General features: G+C 42.2%; 1 protein-coding gene across 2 annotated transcripts in view; it reads right to left on the bottom strand.

The window, feature by feature from the left end:
• TNRC6B (trinucleotide repeat containing adaptor 6B) overlaps positions 1–21,678 on the bottom strand; it is a 247,967-nt gene that overhangs the window by 172,030 nt on the left and 54,259 nt on the right. For both annotated transcript variants that reach the window (XM_082665487.1, XM_082665488.1), the window contains exons 2-3: positions 14,872–14,945; positions 9,227–9,317 (exon numbers count right to left, since the gene is read on the bottom strand). In XM_082665487.1, the coding sequence (XP_082521613.1) occupies positions 9,227–9,271 (45 nt within the window). In that variant the 5' untranslated portion in view covers positions 9,272–9,317; positions 14,872–14,945. The remainder of the gene's footprint in view (positions 1–9,226; positions 9,318–14,871; positions 14,946–21,678) is intronic.

Below are 21,678 nucleotides of genomic sequence, written 5' to 3'. Positions count from 1 at the left end.
TTGATATCCTCTCTTCTGAGTTCCAAGATGCCTACTAAATATCTTCTCCTGGGGTGCCTAAAGGCACCTCAGTATTTCAAAATCCAAACCCTCCATACATAACCCAGTTAACCACAACAACAATAATAGTTAACAACAGCTACAACAAACCTTGCTCTATCTCTTATATTATTGCATGTATCATTCAAGCTGGAAACTCCAGATTTGCCTCTAAGTGCCGCCATCCCATTCTTTCTGAACATTTCTCCTGTTAGTCCTCTCCTCTTTAGACCCACTGTTATTGCCTGATTCCAAGCCTTCCTCAATCTGACTCTTACCTGGTCTCCCTGTATCCATTTTAAACCCTGTCTGTAACCATTTCTCCACCCTGCTGCTACAGTGATGCTTCTAAAACACATATCAGACCAAGTTTCTCCCCTTCTAGCTGTACCCTATTGCCTGCATGGGATTCTGTCTAACCTCATGTCTCACAGTCTCACACACACATCCCAATGCTCAACACCTCTCCTCAAGAGAAGTGTATGACTCTGAAAATGCACAAAGCGCCCTCCTCCCTCATATGCATTCTTCTACACCCAGGTGAACTTTCTAGGCAGCTTCTCTGATACAAGTAAACAGAGTTGATTACTCTGCCATATGACTTCTTCAGGATGGAGTACTGAACTTAGTGTGGTCTCTGGAGTCAGACAGACCTGGAATCTAATCCAAATTATGTTGTTTGCCAGCTATGTAAAAAATGGGAAAAATACCTACCTTGCATGGTTTCTTTCCCAGTCTGCTCTTAAAATACCAGAATCTATAAAATCCTGTTATAAATTTGGTAAGTCAGATTCAGTCTAAGGTAGAAATATCCTGAACTTAAAGAAGCAAAAGACTGTCTAAATCATCTCATTTAATTCTCTTTAGTGTAAAGCAGTCAATAGATCACTTTATTCTTTGTAGACAAAGACTAAGTTTACTTGTTACCTTTAGTAACAATAAAGGGAATGTTACAGCTAAAATGTTGACTTCCTGATTCAATAAATATTTTTTATTTGTAGTAATTAATAGAGATACATGGGCATTTAAATCTATAGCTATAACTTTTAAATCCTAGAGTTTATTCATTTTTATTGTTTTATTATAAATATTTAAATAGACGAAAAAAGTACAGAGAGTAAGATTACAAACACCCAACTGCTCAGTTTTATTATAAACTTTACTATAGTTGCTTAGATTTTGCTTATTAAAAAAAAAAAATCCAAGCCTACAGCTGCATAATCTCTGTAATTAGTAAGCCAACACGAATTCATTTAGACTATCAACCTAAATTATACTAAATTTAAACTGAGAAATAGCTGTGGAATTGAAATTAAGAATTCTAATCCATCCTCACTGAGAAATATGTATAATAGAAGATTATATCAGTGTTTATTAGAGACTTACCCAGGAATGCTGGGTTTTGCCTCCCAATTCATATGTCTTTTTTTTTTTTTTTTTTTGGCCACATCGCACAGCATGTGGGATCTTAGTTCCCCGACCAGGGATTGAACCCGCACCCCCTGCATTGGAAGCGTGCAGTCTTAACCACTGGACCGTCAGGGAAGTCCCTCATATGTCATTTATGGGATCTACTTCCTCATCTCTGGTCCCTGCTATCCTACTCAAAGAACTCAAGATCCAATGGAAATCAGTCCATAGGCTGGGTTGGGCTAATCAGATTCTCTTTCTTTTAGAGATTTTGAGGGTCAAGATGCAGATATTCTAGTCTGTCCTCTACATCAACACCAGCTATCATAAGAAAGCAAACCATAGGGACTTCCCTGGTGGCGCAGTGGTTAAGAATCCGCCTGCCAATGCAGGGTACATGGGTTTGAGCCCTGGTCCGGGAAGATCCCACATGCCTTGGAGCAACTAAGCCCGTGTGACACAACTACTGAGCCTGCGCTCTAGAGTCCATGAGCCACAACTACTGAGCCCACGTGCCACAACTACTGAAGCCCATGCGCCTAGAGCCTGTGCTCCGCAACAAGAGAAGCCACCGCAATGAAAAGCCCACGCACCGCCACGAAGAGTAGCCCCTACCTGCTGCAACCAGAGAAAACTCGCATACAGCAACGAAGACCCAATGCGGCCAAAATATTAATTAATTAATTAATTTTAAAAGATGCACTTAAAAAAAAAAGAAAGCAAACCATAAAGTAAAATGCACATATCTCTTCCATTCTTTAAAAATCTGTTGCCTATTATAGAAGGGTGGGGAGGGATGGATTGGGAGTTTGGGATTAGCAGATGTAGACTATTATATAGAAAATGGATAAACAACAAGGTCCTACTGTATAGCACACAAACTATACTCAGTATTCTGTGATAAACCATAATGGAAAAGAATATGAAAAAGAATGTGTGTGTGTGTGTGTGTGTGTATATCTGAATCATTTTGCTGTACAGCAGAAATTAACACAACATTGTAAATCAACTATACTTCAATAAAATAAAATCTAAAAAAAGATATCTGTTGACTATTATTAAAACTCCTTAGCCTAAAATTACCTGGTCTCTGCCATTACCTCCTCTTCAACCTAGCACCCAACACTCATATCACTGTGTTGTGGATTAAAGATGACCCTAAATTTTCTGCCAGTCCTCTCAATGAGAAGTGGGATCTGTTTTTCCTTCTTTTGAATCTAGAGTGGCCCTATGACTTGCTTTAATTCAACAGAAGGCAGAGGGAGTAAAGCTGTGTGACTTTTGAGGCTGGACCTTAATATAACTCAGCTTTTGCATGCTGGGAATGTTCCCTCTTGGGAGTCCAGTCTCCATGCTGCGAGAAACCCAAGCCAGGTAGAGAGGTCATATGTAGGAGACCCTTGACGCTCGGGTCAACAGCCTTAAGCTAAGCTCCCAGCTGACAGCCAACATTGACTGCCAGCTATGTGAGTGACCCACTTTGGACATTTCTGGCCAGTTGGGCCTCCAGATGATGGCAGCCCTTGCTGACACCACTTTGGGCCCTACTGAGCCCAGCCAACTACAGAGTCATGAGAGTTAATAATAAGTTGTGGTGGTGGTAGTGGTGGTGTGTGTATTTGTATGTTTTAATGTATATAACTTTTATTTTTAAGAACAGGTTTAGGTTAACAGAATTAAATAATTAACTGAATGATTACAAAGGTATATCTTTTTTAAACAATATCTTAATTACAAAGAATAAAACAGAAGGGAAAATATAAATAAATAGCTACAATACAAAATATGTCAGTAAATCCACACTAGAATGGAAACGCCCTGGTAACACAGAGTCCCACTATGGAATAGCTAGCCCAGGCACTAAGAAACTGATCACTGCATTCAGAAAGTCAAAGCCACAATGTCAGATAAAATAGTACCTGTTTTTAGATTAATGTGACAGCATAAGCACAAAAATACTAAATAAATTAAGTTACATGAGTCTCTCTCTAAGAGAACTGTGCCAATGAAGTTCATGCTCCCACCTTTGGATTTCTGATACGGCATCAAAGACTTTTTTACAGAACATAATTTTCATACTTAACTTCTGAAAATGTGGAACAATAAGACAGATTCATGGGTAACTGTGTTAATTCTATTCAAGTTTCTCTCTCACAGACCCAGCAGGGAAATTAAATAAGCCCTGAAGTAGTCCTTGGGAAAAATATAAGGAATAGTCACTGTGCCTCCAAAGGATATATTCAGGGGCTTCTGAAGTTTTACATTAATAATAACTCTGTCAACTTGCTGTCCTTCAGCATTTACAATAGAAGCTTTCATTAAAATAGCAGAACTCTGTTTGAGAAAGTGATTAGGTCACACAAAATTATATTTAGTGACCATTCAGGGAACAAAGCTAGTTCTAAACTAACGTGAAATTTAACATTCTTTTTTCTTGCTTCCATTTAAAATTCTTGCGGCTCCAATAATCAAAAGAAAGAAAAATCACAGGTCACTGAGGCAGCTCTGTGTGTCAGCACCCAGCACGGTTCCTGGCACATAATAGATGCTCAATAAGTATTTGCAGAATTAATGAGAAGAAAAGAGGAGGGGGAAAAGGGACGTAAAAAAAAAAAAATAAGCAAGGAAAAATGGAAAGAACGCTTGTACGTAACTACAGATTCATCTATGGCCAACCTACAGCCAACTGTCAGAAACCACCCTCTGCTTTTTATCTTTCTAGCACAGACACAGTCTCTAAACTCAAGAGACTGAAATGTACATCTCCCAACTCTTGAAGAATATATAATCCCCAGTCCATCTCTGAACTTAAACAAACATCTCTCTCCAAAAAAAACTATGGAAGATGTTGCAAAGTTTCAGAGAATACTTCTTCAAAAGGAGCATCAAAATTCTCCAAGAAGACTTCCTTTGTCAGTCCTGTCTGACCATAAGCATCCCTCATTTCTGTTTGTACAACACTTACATGGGTATTTTTAAAAACTGCATTGACCCTTTCATTCACTTATTAGATTTCTTAGCACCTTCTCTACAAACGCAATTCCAAAACTTCCCCTTAAAAGGAAACCTAAACTCGTCATTTCAAGTCCTTAATTGTGCACTCTAAACTCTCCAAATAACAATGACTTCTGTTCCAGAGGCAACATGAAGAAAAGCTGAACCCCGCTTTCTTTCTTTCCTCCTCTAAATATCTCTCCACCACCAGACAGGAGTCAGAAGGGCAGGGTTCAGGCCTGAGCCCAGGCACCACCACAGCAGCAAAGGCCGGCCTCACCGATCCCCGGGGCTTCTTTCAAGCTCACAAGCATGGTGAACCTCTTCCAGAAACACACTCTGCCTTCCTCCACTCATTTCTTTCCTCTTTTCTCAAACATGCATGGGCCTCCTCCATTAAAAAAAAATCTTTCACTTGAACTAGTAATGCCTCCTTCTCACTTCATTTACTTCTAAATTTCCTACAACTGGATAGTAGACTACAGCCACAACTCTTACTTTTTTTTATCATTTAATTTCTTTTTAACCCATCAAATTAGTTTCTCATCCTCTTACTCTTGCAGACCATTAATAAATTCCTTTCAAAAACTTTCTTATTATGGGGACTTCCCTGGTGGTCCAGTGGTTAAGACTCTGTGCTCCCACTGCAGGGGGTGCAGGTTCGATCTCTGGTTGGGGAACTAAGATCCTATGTGCCGTGCAGAGGGGCCAAAGAAAAAACTTTCTTATTATGGAAAATTTCAAGTACATACAAAGTAAATACAAATGAACCCCTACGTACCCATCACCAAGCTTCAACAGTCGTCAACATTCTGTCATTCTTGTTTCAGCCATACTTACATCCATTCTCCATCGCTATTTAATTATATTATTTTACAGTTTTCACAGGGAAATTGTACCTGGAAAGTTGTAATTTTTATTGTAAATGTAAATTATAGAATTATAATTTTGACAAATGGATATACCTGTATAACTTACACCCCTATCGGACATAGAACGCCTCCATCCCTCCAGAAAATTTTCTTGCGTCCCTTCTCTTTAATTAATTCTTCAAAAAACAAATCCAGATGCATTTTCTCAGTTACCAATCTCCTTGGCTTCTTAGCAGCATCTGACAGTACTGATTCTACCTTTTTCTTGAAATTTGCCTCTCGATTTTATGAAGCAAAGTATTCCAGTTCGGGCTTCCATGGTGGCACAGTGGTTGAGAGTCTGCCTGCCGATGCAGGGGACGCGGGTTCGTGCCCCGGTCCGGGAAGATCCCACATGCCGCGGAGCAGCTGGGCCCGTGAGCCATGACAGCTGGGCCTGCGCGTCCGGAGCCTGTGCTCCGCAGCGGGAGAGGCCACAGCGGTGAGAGCCCGGTGTACCGCAAAAAAAAAAAAAAAAAAAAAGTATTCCAGTTCATCCTCAAGTCATGTCAGCTTTACCACCAAAATACACCTCAAGTCTGTCTTCCTCCACGTCAGTGCAGGATGCTAATCCATCTCCTCTCTCACCTGGGTGACTGACTACGACTGTCTTCTTTCTCATTGGTCTCCCTGCTCCCACTCTTGCTTCTCTCCGACCCATTCTCCACACAGCAACCAGAGTGATCTTTTAAAAATGCAATCATATCACGCTACTCCCTAACTTCACAGCCTTTTATGGCTTCCCAGTTGACAGAGGATAAATCCACATTCTACATCAGGGCCTTCAAGTTCTTGCAAGGTCTTGGCCTCCCTGTATAACTTCCTATCACCGCTGGGCCTCACGGGACTTTTGATAGTTCTTGGAAGAGGTCAAAGTCTTTTGAAGCTGTTTCTTCTGTCTGGAATACTGTTCTTCTAGCTCTTTACACAACTGGCTCCCTCGGCCTTTACCTCTCAGCTGAAATGCCACCTTTCCAGAGTGGCCTTCCTTGACTAACCTAAGCTTGTCCTCCCAGTCACCCTATATGACATTATTTTATTTTCTTCATGGTATTGACCATAATCCACAATTACTGTCTTTATTTACATTTGTTTCTCCCACTGAAACATAACCACCTCGAGAGTAAGAAGCCCGTCTTTTCTATTTATTGTTGTGTATCCCCTAATAGCACATGCTCAAGAATTATTTATTTTTTAAAAAATGGATACACTTCAGTATCGTTTTATAGAAAAGCCCCACTTTTTCTCAAAACCAGTTACCTTTCCTAACTTCTTTCTGTTAACAGAAAACCACAAATTATGTTACCATAGTACTATGATAAATTCCTGCATTAACATCAAATCATTCGGAATATAATAAGATTTTAAACAAAGAGAAGCAGAAGAAAGAAAAAAGTCATAAAAACATAACTTAAACTAAGACTGATGAAAACAAAGTTATAATCTAATTTTTAAGAACAAAGCACCGGGCTTCCCTTGTGGCACAGTGGTTAAGAATCCGCCTACCAATGCAGGGGACACGGGTTCGAGCCCTGGTCTGGGGAGATCCCACATGCTGCAGAACAACTAAGCCCGTGCACCACAACTACTTAGCCTGTGGCTCTAGATCCCACGAGCCACAACTACTGAATCCTGCGCCTAAAGCCCGTGCTCCACAACAAGAGAAGCCACTGCAATGAGAAGCCCGTGCACCGCAACGAATAATAGTCCCCACTCGCTGCAACTAGAGAAAGCCCGCACCCAGCAACAAAGACCCAATGCAGCCAAAAAAAAAAGAACAAAGCATCTACTTATTATAAGTATAAAAGGAATATTCTTTTATTCTTTAGTCTGATTCTAAACTGATAAAATATTCAATAATTGAAAATCAAGAAATGCAATCCTTCCTCCCCTGCTCCCAGAAAGAAGGCAGAAACTGAATCTCTGGTACAATTAAATATTCTACATTGGTCTAGTTACATGCCTGTCAAGCAACCTTCCAGTTACAACCTAGCTTTCTAGGGAGAGAATGTACTAACCAGAAGATCCAAGAATCCAGTCTTCCTTAACACTGTAGTTCATTATAAATTAATTAATTAGTGTCTTGGGGAAGGGTCTGTGGGTACTATAGAAATCTTGGGGTTTGTGTATTTTGGGTGACCTGGGTGTGTGTTTGGGGGAGATTCCTAGAGTGTGTCCAGATGTCATATATTCTGACTCTCCCTAAATCAGATTCAGGATCTAGATGAGTCTGATCCAAGTCTATAGGCTTCTCCTTTGGCTACAGAAAGAAGGAAGAGATCTGGTGAGGGGGAAAAAAACAAACAAGAAGACAGGATGACATCTGTCCTTCTACCTAACACATGGACTGCGGTGAGGGGGGATTCAGAAAGAAGCTGAAGCATCTTTCACAAGGGACCCTGAGACTCAGGGCACAAACCGTGCTTCTCTGAAGCCCAGCCCACAAAGCCCAACAGAGCAGAGACGGGGGCGGCCTCTCTAAAACTTGGTGAAGTGTTTGTTGTATGAGGCCAATAGGCAGCGAGGACTGATCTGATGGGAACCCACAGACGTCTTTTTTAATAATTTATTGATGTGAAATCCACATAACAGAAAATGAACAATCCAGGGGCATCTGGTATATTTACAATGTCGTACAACCACCACCTCTATTGAGTTCCAAAACATTTTCATCACCCCAAACAGAAACCCCATACCCATTAAGCAGTCACTCCTCATTCCCCTTCCCCTCAGCCAATCCCTGGCAACCACCAGTCTGTGTTCTGTTTACGGATTTATCTATTCTACATGTTTCATATAAATGGAATCACACAATATGCGACCTTTTGTGCCTGGCTTCTTCCAATTAGCATGATGCTTTGGAGGTTCCCGGTGACATCTAACCCCTCTCCACTTTTGCTCTGGTGAAAGAATAAGCTTTCCCACAGAGAGTACCAGTAGCAGTGGCAGCAGAAAAGGGACAGCCCTCAGGAGGGTTCAGAGCAGATAACATGCTGGGCACTGTCCAGGACACAGTGTGAGATACCCTCAGAGCTCCCAGGGAGGGACAGGAGACAATTTTGACAGGAGAAAGAGGGATGTGAAAGTGATACCGAGGGTTCCGTATAACCAGGAAGAGAAACAGCCAAGGAGACTCTGGACATGAAGCCAGATATATACAGATATAGATAAACACATACATAACTACTTATACACAGGTGACAATGATAGCACTCATTTAAGCTTTAGCTTGAAAAACCGAACCAATTACCATTTAAAAATTTATAATTAAAAGTGTCTAAAGGGCTTCCCTGGTGGCGCAGTGGTTGAGAGTCCGCCTGCTAATGCAGGGGACACAGGTTCGTGCCCCGGTCCGGGAAGATCCCACATGCCGCGGAGCGGCTGCGCCCGTGAACCATGGCTGCTGAGCCTGCGCATCTGGAGCCTGTGCTCCCCAACGGGAGAGGCCACAACAGTGAGAGGCCCGCGTACCACAAAAAAAAAAAAAAAAAAAAAGTGTCTAAAAAATTATCAGTGATACCTCTGTGTAGCAGGAATAAGGGACAGAGTTTTACCTTTTACCTTATACACTTCTGATTTGTTTTAATTTTTAAAATAAGTATATACAACTTGCATAATAAAACCTTAAAGTAGTCTACAAATGAATCATAAATTTTTCTATGAGTTCAGAAAAATTTGTTTTAAATTTGTCACCGAGTGTAACAAAAACGGATAGTGAGAAGAAACAAACTCCTCTCAATCTTAGGTTAGGTTCTAATTTAAATCAATCAAATTTCTAAATTCACCTAAAACATAACACCCACTCTATTCAATCACTGCTCCTGTTGTTTAATTTCTGCTCAAATTATTTGCACCTTTAGTAATTCACTGACCTTGGAACTGCTTTCTTCTGATACTTCTCCCTCATTGGTCTGCATGGGAACAGACTCTGTGCAAAACTCTGCAGAAACACACAATTACTGCCTAAAAGAGGTAAGAAGAGAAAAAAAACACATAAGGAATTCAGTGTGAAAATCTGTTTTCTCAGACTATACTGAAATTCTGTCACTGAGACCATAGATACTGTGAAGCAATGACCTTAAGTAATGTGTGTGCACACGTGCACGTGTGTGTGTGTGTGTGTGTGTGTGTGTCTGTATACACATGCATCCTAGATAAGAAAGGAGGGAGAGGGGTAGGGAGAGAGTTTTCCCCACCTTAGGGGAGAATAATTAGGACAGGTTTAAGACACTGGAATATTAAACAGTTCTAGATGTCTTTCCTCTTTTTGACTTTTGGCAGAGGTAATAGTGAAAATCTTCAGCAATTCATACAGTACAAACACTGACCTGTCAGAAAAGAGGCCGACCTAAGTAGACTAGGGGACCAATTATGCTGTAGCAGGTCATACTGTCTGGCTATTAGGCTAGGCTATTGAAAGTATCTGGGTTTCTTGGGTTTATAATTTATGTTCAACATTTATGGTATTTTATAACTGAAATTAAGGTGTACTCTAATGGTTGATCCCACCTTTTTATTTTAAGAAAATCTGCTTAATAAAATAAATGTCAGTTAATTTATTTTTATATGAGAACAGACTATTCATAGGGCAAGAGAATAAAAAGTAGTAATTTTTCCTCTAAGAAGAAGATGAGTCCAATAAAAGTGTTAAAAGTTTATGAATTAAAATGTACCAGGGGCTTCCCTGGTGGCGCAGTGGTTGAGAGTCCGCCTGCCGATGCAGGGGACACGGGTTCGTGCCCCAGTCCAAGGGGATCCCACATGCCGCGGAGCGGCTGGGCCCATGAGCCATGGCCGCTGAGCCTGCGCGTCTGGAGCCTGTGCTCCGCAATGGGAGAGGCCACAACAGTGAGAGGCCCACGTACTGCAAAAAAAAAAAAAAAGTACCAAAAAGAAACTACTAAAAGTTTATGCAACATTCAAATTAATTCACTAAGTACGTAATTATTAAGGAATAAGTACTCAAACTGATACAAAGCAAATCTCCATTATAATACAGGTATGAATATTTCAAAGCCTTTCAAATATTTCAAAGGGCTCATAGCTACAAAATATGAAAGCTAAAAAGACGTTTGACAGTGAATCCTTTTGGTGTGCAGAGAAATCTTTATGAATACAGCAGGTTTGGGGACCTCGCAAACTCGTTCTGGTGTAGGCTTCTCAATAACCAAGACCTAAGGCCAAAAAGGTATTGAATATTTCTGGAAATCTGTTTCCTTACCTGTTGGGTGGGAAAGGGTATCGAAATACCTACTGTGCTCACCTAATAAGGTTTTTTGGGAAGCAATGTGTATTTATGTAACGAAATGTAAAATTGGTACAGTGGAAGCCCCTTAACCAACACCAATTCACTCACTCCGCGTGAACCGACACTGTCCATTCCCTCTGTAAAATACACAGGTGAAGCTCACAGAAAGTGAAGCAGGCTTTCTCTAGTTGGTTTTGCCCCTCACCTGCTTATGACAGTTGTGCAAAAGCAGAATTACTCTTTCTATAAAAACTAAATTGACAGCACTGGAAAAACTCGATAACATTAACTAGGAAGATCTGGTATACAAATTGCTTCACAAGTCTTTTAAGTTCTCGTTCTGCTTTACTGAAATAGAGATTGTATTTCATAGATGATACATTACAGGCATAGCTGACCAGAAAAGACACCCCCATTATTTCTGTGCCGTTTTCGTTTGAATGCGCTGGAAAGAAGAACGCTTCTTCCCCTCTCCTGAGGTTTCACTCCTGGCTCCACTCCATCCACACATTCCACCCCAGTGGAGGTGCAGGATCTTATCTGAATGGTGAGTTCAGAAGGAGAAACAAGGTATGTGAGCTCAGCCCCTTCTGTCTCTTACCTTCGGAAGCCAGCTGTCCCTCAGGAGCACGCATTGTGCTCCACTCTCATACCCATCAATACAGGTCCCTCACGTAAACCTGTGACAGGTAAGTCTGCTGAATTCTGAGCTTCACTGTTAAGACTCTTGCCCGTAGATGTAAGCTGCATTCTCCAAAACAGCTTTATTAGTAATAAAGATGATATTTTGGTCTCCCAAATGCCCTACTCGTCTATTTCTCAATGGTATAGAACTCAGCCTAGGGAAAAGGTGCTATTTATTAGATCTCTCAAAGACCTAAATCTGGCACATGAGACTAGAGTCTTGATTAATAGACATGAAGCAAAATTTGGGGAGAAAAATACACGTGAAATTTCTGAGGCTTCTGTTGGGCCCAGGACTCTGGGCCTTGGTCTTTTGTGAGGGGGCAAAGTGCTTTGACCTTATAGAGGTTTACATTAGTCCACATGAGTTTTTACAGTTATATACTAGCTTTTAACTACTGAGGCTAAATTAGAAGTTTATAAAGCATAGGGGGGCTTCCCTGGTGGCACAGTGGTTAAGAATCCACCTGCCAATGCAGGGGACACGGGTTCGAGCCCTCGTCTGGGAAGATCCCACATGCCGTGGAGCAACTAAGCCCATATGCCACAACCACTGAGCCTGCGTTCTAGAGCCCGCAAGCCACAACTACTAAAGCCCACGTGCCTAGAGCCCGTGCTCCACAACAAGAGAAGCCACCGCAATGAGAAGGCCGTGCACCGCAACGAGGCATAGCCCCCGCTCGCCTCAACTAGAGAAAAGCCTGTGCACAGCAATGAAGACCCAAAGCAGACAAAAATAAAATAAATTTTTAAAAAAAAGACAATTTTATAAAGCATAGGCCACACTGTATTTTGACCTTAGTGTAACTGTAGTTATGGCAACTCTGTCTTCAGGTATGTGGCTGTTTCTATAGAGACAAGGCTGCATGCACCAGGCAGAGAAGCCTGAGCAAAGGCTTGGGGGCTTCACCGGCCTCAGCAAAGCAACAAGCCACAACTGGTCGTGGCGGCAGCAGTGGTGGTGGTGGCACTGAAAGCTCATCTAAATGTCAGCTGTGCAAGTGGCCTCAGCATACATCAGCCACTCTGGCCTAGCAAGCAAATGCCAGCTGTGCTGGCCTCAGCAAAGGCAATAGGGCATTATCAGGCTTGGGTGGCTTCAAAGCACAGAAGGCTGCTGCCTGACCTTGAATTATGCAGGCACAGCTTTTCCTAAGCAGACATGGCTGAGGCAATGATTAGACTTTAGAGAAAAGAGACTTTCTTCATACAGGCCTTTTAGATATTTAGCGAGTACAACCATTATTTGCTGCATATAAGCTGCAAGGCAGCTGAATTTCAAACAGCACATGTGCTATAAAACCAGTGAAGTTCTATGTTTAAATAGTTTGTTCTAGGCTTATATAGGCAATTCAAAGGGGAAATGGAAATTGAGAGGTTTCTCACTAAATGTCATACTGATGTCCTTAATTTGCTCTCTCTTTTTTTTTTTTGGTTGATTTTGAACTATCCTTAATGTTTTTCAATGTGTTTCTTGAGAAAGCCTCTAAGACATTCTTGTTTGAAGTCGTGGCTTATAGTTGTGTCTAAGGGTCTAAATCAGTTTTACCGCCCTTTTGACAAAAACGAAGGTGAATAAAGTAGGTGACCGATGATAGTCTTGACCTGGCACAGTGCTTCAGCACACACAGGACAGGCCTCAGCAGACGTTAACGGGCAAATACGAGTAACGTCATGCAGCCTCTGTGCTCGAGCTTCTCTAAAGAAGTTGGCAAATATGTTCATATTTTCAAAGTCCTCCAGGATCCAGCCCTCACCTGTCTCTCCAGCACCATCAGCCAAGGTCTCTTTGTTCACTTTGTTCCAGCCATAGTGAACTACTTACAGCTTCCCAAATACGCCAGATTGTTTCAGGTTTCCATGTTTTTATTCATGTTACTCCCTTGGTCTTTCCTCTCCCTACTTCTCATTCGAGACTCAGCTTTTATAAAGTAATTCCTGTCTCACCTCTAGGCAGAACTGGTGATTCCTTCCTCAGTGTTCCCAGTGGATCTTGTTTGAATTTTACTACAAGATCTGTAACACTGTATTGGATTTATTTACTTACATTAATGCCTGTCCTATTAGATTATCAACGCTTTGATACCAGACACTATTTCTCATTAATCTCGGTATTAACAGATTACGTAAAACTGTGTACCCAGCATTTAATAAGTATCCAATAAATTTCTATGTAAGAATGACTGAATTAATCAACTAAAGCCTTTTTTGTTTAAATTGCAATAGGTATTTATTCAATAAATATTTACTGGGTCCCCACCACATGCCAGATGGTGCTGGGCTAGTGTGGTGTAGTAGAATGAGCTTTGGCTTTGAAGGAGCAGAACCATTATTCTTTGTCATTTCTTAGCTGTATAATCTTGAGCAAGTTACTTAACTTTCTAATCTTCATTATTTTCATCTATAAAACTGGTCAGAGGAGGTGTTACAAGAATGAAGTTAAATAATAGGACTTCCCTGGTGGCGCAGTGGTTAAGAATCCACCTGCCAATGCAAGGGACACGGGTTCAAGCCCTGGTCCGGGAAGATCCCACATTCCGCAGAGCAACTAAGCCCACGTGCCACAACTACTGAAGCCTGTGCACCTAGAGCCCGTGCTCCTCAACAAGAGAAGCCACTGCAACGAGAAGCCCGAACACCACAACGAAGAGTAGCCCCCACTCACCGCAACTAGAGAAAGCCCACGTGCAGCAGTGAAGAGTCAACGCAGCCAAAAATAAAAATATATAAATTAATTAATTAGTTAAAAAAAATAATATACGTATAGCACTCAGCAAGGTGTCCAGAAGCAGCCAGTAGGCACTACAAAAACAGTTCCTTTCCAAGAATTCTCAAAGGGTTTACAGACTAGTAAAGGAGACAGATACAAATAACTCTTAAAATAACGAATGCTTCATTGCTGTAACAACAACGGGTGCTCTTAGAACACAGATGAAAAAGAATTTCTGCCAGGAGAGTACAAGAAGGAAGAGTAAATAGTTGCATTCCTCTCCCCTCTTCCAAAATCTAAGCAAAGAGAAGAGCATCCATTAAGGCACAAAGTTGTGAAAAATAACTTCATGTCTGGGGAACAGAACATGGTCTGGTAAGGTTCACAGATAGGGGTTTATTAAAAAAGAAGCCAGAAACGTTGTTTGGGATTAGGTTTTGGAGGGGTTTGTAGGATGACATCTGCATTGACCGGGAGCCACGAGAGCTGTTTAAGCAAAGGTGCGACGTGAGCAAATCTATCGTTAGACGCTGACTCTGGCAGTGCGTGGACTACAGACCGGAGGGGGGAGGGACCGGAGGCAGAGAAGCGAGGCTACACTCACGTAAAACTGTGAAACTGCTAAATCTAAGAACAAATTCTAGCTTCATAAAAGGATGAGGCACCAAATGTCAGTATCAAACGAAATACAGGTGTTTTTAAAGGGACCTAGTGAAGTGGAAATGCAAAAGGGCTTGTGTGATGGCCACTTTAAATACCCTTCTGTAAGAGCTCTGGAAAGAAGCATTAATGTCAAAACGTACTTTTCTTCTTTTTAAGATGAAGACTCTCATTTCACTGTCAATACACGGTGGAAATAGATTTTTAAAACTTACCTTTGACAGTATCCTGGGGCAACACAAGCCCGTGAAGATGAGTCTAGACTACATTCAGTGCAAAAACCAAAACCCTGAAAAGAGAAGAAAATAACAATGAGCCCCATGCTCACAGCAAGATGCCATGGTACAAATCCAGGCTTCTCCACCTACCAGCTACTGACGCTTAGGCCAGTGGCCTAACAGCTCAAGCCTCAGCTTCCTCATTCAACATTGGGAGCAATAACAGCATCTTCCTCATAGGGTTCTTTGGAAGTTTAAATGAAATATGTGTAAAACACTTAATACAGGGCAGGGCACCAGCCACATGCTCTATAAAGGTGAATGGTTTTTAAGAATGTGAACTGAAATACTTTCTGAAGAAACATGACAACCTATGTTAAACCTTTATTATTTATTTAACTCATTTTTTCTACCAAAAAATACCAAATTGCCTTTTCAACTTCTCCATTTGACATGAGGATGTCTCATAATCACTGTAGATTCAATACATCCCAAACTGCACTCTTCATCCCCTCCGCCCCGTACCACCCCCGGACCCCATTCTCCTGTCTCCACTGTCTCAATCAAGGGTATAACTGGGACTTCCCTGGCGGTCCAGTGGTTAAGACTCCGTGCTTCCACTGCAGGGGGCACGATTTCGATCCCTGGTCAGGGAACTAAGATCTGGCATGCCATGTAGCACCGCCAAAAAAAATAAGGAGGGGGTATCATCCTCCACCCAGGTGCCTGGGTCAGAACCTCAGAGTCATCCTGGATTTCTCACCCCACCCCAGTCCTCTCACAGTCCATCAGCAAGTCCTGTCATTCCTGCTTTCACAATATGTATCTCAGATCCACACATAATTTTTGTTTGTTTGTTTGTTTGTTTGTTTTGCGGTACGCGGGCCTCTCACTGCTGTGGCCTCTCCCATTGCGGAGCACAGGCTCCGGACGCGCAGGCTCAGCGGCCATGGTTCACGGGCCCAGCCACTCTGCGGCACATGGGATCTTCCCGGACCGGGGCACGAACCCGTGTCCCCTGCATCAGCAGGCGGACTCTCAACCACTGCGCCACCAGGGAAGCCCCATAACTCTTCATTTTCATTGTTGTCATCATTTCTTACTTGTGGAGGCCTCTTAGCTGGTGTTCCTGGGCCTACTCTTGCTCCGCTCCAATCTGTTTCTAATTAATTGCTGGAATGGCCTCTTCAAAATCAAATCAGATGATAGCAAGTTGCTAATAAGTGCAATGAAAATGTTATTTCATGATGGAATGTTTCTCTTTATATATATGTGAAATATAGACTCATATATATACAAATATACATGAAATGACAGCCATTTATTAGACATTGAGAGATCCCAGGCCAGTCCCTTCATTTTATAATGGCAGGAACAAATGCTAGAAGGATATTCTGCTCAACATGCTACACTGTCGTCAGAAAGATGGTCACTATTTGGAAGCTGGCCCCCTAGCTGATTTCAACTGGCCCCCTAGTTGATTTCACAATCAACTTAATGTTTCTGTCCAAGAAAGCACATTCCATTTCCCATGGCTACGGATTATAAATTATAGCTTTAGTCCTACATTTGAGGTAGTGTTTTACTGAATCTCTAAAGCATCTTGCTGCTCTCTTATCTCTCATCATCTCTACCTTAGCTTATTTTTTTAAGTGTTTGAATAAATAAATCTCAGATGGAATGGTGTTGTGATATTAGTGACATTTTAATTATTATCTTTACCCTTCTTTTATACACACTATTATCCCAGCAATCTTCCTTTCTAAAAAGCCAATTTGACCTTTGAGCATACCACTGCCAAAATTCAGTCAATACCTACCCACTACCCTTAGGGTTAAATTCAAGATCTCTCTAGCCCCATTGTCACTTCACATCCTAGTCACATGGACTGCACAGGGTTTCCTTGCTCACTAACGTCTCTGAGGGCCCTGTGCCTAATTCCCTTCTACTCTTCTTTTTTTTTTAATAAGGGGTGCTATTTATTTATCTATTTTTGGTCGCATCGGGTCTTAGTTGCGGCATGTGGGATCTTCGTTGAGGTGCGAGGGCTGCTCTCTCTAGGTGTGGCACACGGGCTCTCTAGTTGAGGCATGTGAGCTCAGTAGTTGCAGCATGTGGGCTTAGTTGCCCTGTGGCATGTGGGATCTTAGTTCCCCGACCAGGGATCCAACCCACGCCCCCTGCATTGGAAGGTGGATTCTTTACCACTGGACCGCCAGGGAGGTCCCCCTTCTACTCCTCCTTTAAGATCTGCCTCAGGTGTTAGCTCCCGAAAGCTTCCTGTACCCTTCCTGGTTGCACTAAGTGTTCCTCCTCTGAGAAATACCATATAATACTGGTAATATCCATGGGTCTGTTTTCTTCACACAACAGAACTCTTTGACAACAAGGACTATCTATGTCTTACATTAACTTTGAATTTGGTATCGGGTAGGAGTTCAATAAACATAAGCTGAACTGAATCCTGACGTGATTCCAATAACTCAGTACTGCAGTGTGGACGCTTCCACACTGCACTGGGGAAAGATGAAGAAGCTAGTTGCAACTTTCAAGATGGGCCTGGCCCTCACAGAGGATGTAAACCTTGTGGTTACGTGTGACGCTCAGCACCTCAGAGAAAGACAGGATTCTTAAATTTTTTCTCAACTGCAGACTATCAAGATAAGACCGACTAATTTTCAGTTCTCTATTGTGGTTAGTTTCTGCCCCGGCTAAACATTCTTCTCCAGACTTATCAGTAGTCTAAATTCTATACCAACTTCATAAAGTAGCCCATTATTACATATCTTGCTAACAGACAAGCTTAGGACACTGGCCAGCTCTGTCCTTTGCCTGCTTGGCAGTTGGTCCCGGACGCTTGCCAGTGGTCAGTGATGGAAAAGGAGTTAAAACAGAGGAGAGGCAGGCGGGGGGAACTGGGCAGTTTTCCAAGTACTCTGGAAACCAGTTTTTACAGGACAGCTTCATTACTTTCTCCGCAGGGCTGTAAACCTCTGTATCAGATGCACTCATATTCAAGATAAACAAAATTTTATTCTAAAATCAACATTTAAAATTATCTAGTTGAAGTTATCTACAGCACTAATTTCCTTCTAAGGTATGAGTAATGGCAAATTCCTTCCAAACATCATTTTGAAATGTTCAGAACTACACTGCAATCCTTCCATCTGAGCATGTGTAGCCACGGCAGTAAACTATTTGAACTGCTCCAGTTTTCTCTATTCTCTTGCAGAATAACCAGATTGGCCTTGAAATTCACACAGAGGGGTGGGAAGGTTCAGTGGATCTTGGACTAAATCAATTCCCAGGCCCTGCAAAACTTCAAGTAGGCTTCAAGAGCTCCTCCACAGTTAAGTATGGAACTAAACTCACAGATGTAATTAGAACTGAAATCTTTCACATGGTTGAAAGAAATACAAAGTCAATAAACTATATTTACTAATAACACCTCTGATATGATAAAGTTTTAATTTTCAAACTTGGTTGTTTAGCATGATTCTTTTAAATTTAGTTTCAATTCTCATTTCAAAAAAACTCAAGCAATATGAATAAAGCCCTTGACCATGGTCCTCTCTCTCCCTTCCCTGGTCTTCCCAGGACTCACCACTGTTATCTGTTTGATAACCGTCATGATTCTTGAGATGCACATTATTAAGAATATACCTGTAAACTTTTAAGTGAATCACAAATAACACTGAAAACCCTGTCTACCTTGTTGGCGACTAGCCTAACTTCAAGCAAGATGTCCGGAAGAGATGCCTTAAGTGAGGCAGCAGATGTGAGGGTGGAGCAAAACACCAGCAAAGAAGCCCAGGAAGGTATTCCCAGGAGGCAAGCATAGACCAGGAGATTCTGGGCAGATGGGAGGGTACCACACGTCCAGCTCTATAAGCGGGGCACCCAGCCCAAGTGGGCAAAAAGGAACCTATTTAATTAACACCAATGATAAAGTCAAAAGTCTAAGGAGTGCAGGTGGAGGCTGTTCTGCTACAGGTCGATGGGTTTATTTAGCCACCAATACCTGAGGGTTGTTATTGTTCCAAGATCTGGAAATGCTTTCCAGTTTCCGATCACTTCTACTTCAGTTCAACACTTTGGAAATTCTGTAAAAATGTTCAAGTCTGCCCACTCCTAAAAACATCCCCTTTAATCCTAAAATTTCCTCCAGCTTTTGCACCCTCCATCCCCTCTTTCCTCTCTTACTCAAGCTCTTAAAAAAGAAGCTTTTGGGACTTCCCTGGTGGCTCAGTGGTTGAGAATCCGCCTGCCAATGTAGGGGACATGGGTTCGAGCCCTCCGGGAAGATCCCACATGCCGTGGAGCAACAAAGCCCGTTTGCCACAACTACTGAGCCTGTGCTCTAGAGCCCACGAGTCACAACTACTGAAGCCTGTGAGCCACAACTACTGAAGCCCACGTGCCTAGAGCCTGTGCTCCACAACAATAGAAGCCACTGCAATGAGAAGCCCGTGCACCGCGACAAAGAGTAGGCCCCACTCGCCGCAACTAGAGAAAGCCTGCACGCAGCAACGAAGACCCAACACAGCCAAAATAAATAAATAAATATATATATATATATATATATATATATAAAATATATATATAATATATAAATATATATATTTATATATATATATTATATATATACTATATATATATATATATATATATATTGCAGTATGCGGGCCTCTCACTGTCGTGGCCTCTCCCGTTGTGGAGCACACGCTCCGGACGCGCAGGCCCAGCAGCCATGGCTCACGGGCCCAGCCGCTCTGCGGCATGTGGGATCTTCCCAGACCGGGGCACGAACCCGAGTCCCCTGCGTCGGCAGGCGGACTCTCAACCACTGCGCCACCAGGGAAGCCCTAATTAATTAATTTTTTAAAAAAGAAGACGTTTTTATTTGTGGTGTCAGTGTCCTTATCTCTCATACACTTGCTAAGCATCAAAATTTGGTTTCTTTCCCTATCATCTCTGTTGTCAAATACAGTGGCTATCATTGAAATTTTTGCTTTAACCTCTCTTTGGCATTTAAAAATTAGAATGACCTGAAACCCTTGTCATTTGGGAGCTCCTTTCCTATCTGATGTTAAGGATACTGCAGATCCCGTCGCTAGGCCAAGGGCACCTTGCTTTAGTTCCTGGTCCCTTGGCTGTGTCTGGGTCCCCCTGTCTCCCTAGGTTTGCAGCCAGCCCAAGGCCCCTGTCACTACTGTTGATTTTCAGGTTCTCACCATGGGCAGAGTGTTGCTGGGTAAGAAGCTGCTGCTTCTGTACATGGAGGGTTGGAGGACAGGGGTTGTGGTAAAGGAATCCAACTCAATTCCTGTCTTCAAGGATTGAGCCTAGTTCTGATGCTCAAACTGATATGGACCATATTTAGTCCCTTTATCCCACAGAAGGGGCCAAATGCATCAGTTTTGCTATCTTGACTTAGACCATTTCCTTCCAGTCTCTTTTGCTGGACAGTCTTTCTCTACTTGTTCTTTCATTATTGGTATGTTCCTCGGGAATTCATCCTCCCTTTCTCTTTTTATTATAAACCAGGGGTCCCCAACCCCCGGGCCATGGACAGCTGCCGGTCTGTGGCGTTAGGAACCGGGCCGCACAGCAGGAGGTGAACGGCAGGTGAGCGAGCGAAGCTTCATCTGCTGCTCCCTGCCGCTCCCCATCGCTCGCATTACCACCTGAACCATCCCCCTACACTAGTCCATGGAAAAATTGTCTTGCACAAAACCGGTCCCTGGTGCCAAAAAGACTGGGGACCGCTGATATAAACTCATGTCCTTATTCTCTCCCACAGATTTAACTACTAGCTATATCTTGATGACTCCCAAATCTCTCTCTAGGGCTCCTCTTTCTTACAATCTTCAAAGCCATCTATAGAGCTTCCTAATGTCAGTGGACTTCTGTACCCCATGTTCCACAGGTCCCTAAAACGCAACGTAATGACACAAAATAATTCGCCTCTCTACAGAATCCTAGCATCCCACTCAAATAAAAACGCAACGTAATGACACAAAGTAATCCGCCTCTCTACAGAATCCTAGTGTCCCACTCAAATAAAAATCTGGGACCATCAGCAGCATCTTGCTCTCACTAAACTCTTTCAGTTCTAATCCCCAAATATTTCAACAGGTACTTTCTTCCCTATTCCTACTGTCACTGCCTTAGTTCCAGCATAGTTTCTCACCAGATTTATTCCATTTGTTTTTTAATTGATTTTTTTACCCTCAAGACCCACCCCACCCCCACTGCCATTAGAATTACCGTTGTAAAGTGCAAAACCACAGTGCCTTTGCAATGTCTCTCATCCATCTTCAAGATGAAATCTAATTCCCACTGCGTGGTATAAAGCCCAGGATCCATTCTCCTCTCAGCTTCATTTCACAAAACCACATTGCTTTCAATTTCCCTTAAGCACCACATGGCTTTGTGTGCCTGTGACTTTGTACATGCTGTTTCCCCTTGGACTCCTTCCCACTCACAGGGCAAATTTCTTCTCAACCTTCAAGATGCAAGAAAAGGGAAACCTTTCCTATGAAGTTTGTCTTGATTCCTCTCTGGATGGGTCCTTCCTCTGGTCCTTGTATATTTTTCCACTAGGCTTGTTTATGTCGTGTATACTACAAGGTCATAAGCTTCCTGAAGGCAGAAACTGCTAAGTCTTTTTATCACAGTATCACCATCATTTGAAACAGTGCTAGTGCAAAGGATATTCCAATAAGCTCTTATGAAATAAAAACAAACATTTTTGGGGAAAAAGAAAATCAACTCAATACAATAGTCTTAGTTTACTCAAAT

This window comes from Grampus griseus, assembly GCF_964374135.1.
Source record: "Grampus griseus genome assembly, chromosome: 11".
NCBI classification, from domain to species: Eukaryota; Metazoa; Chordata; class Mammalia; order Artiodactyla; family Delphinidae; genus Grampus; species Grampus griseus.
Note: the sequence above shows the minus strand (reverse complement) of the source record. Positions and strands in the feature narration are given on the sequence as shown.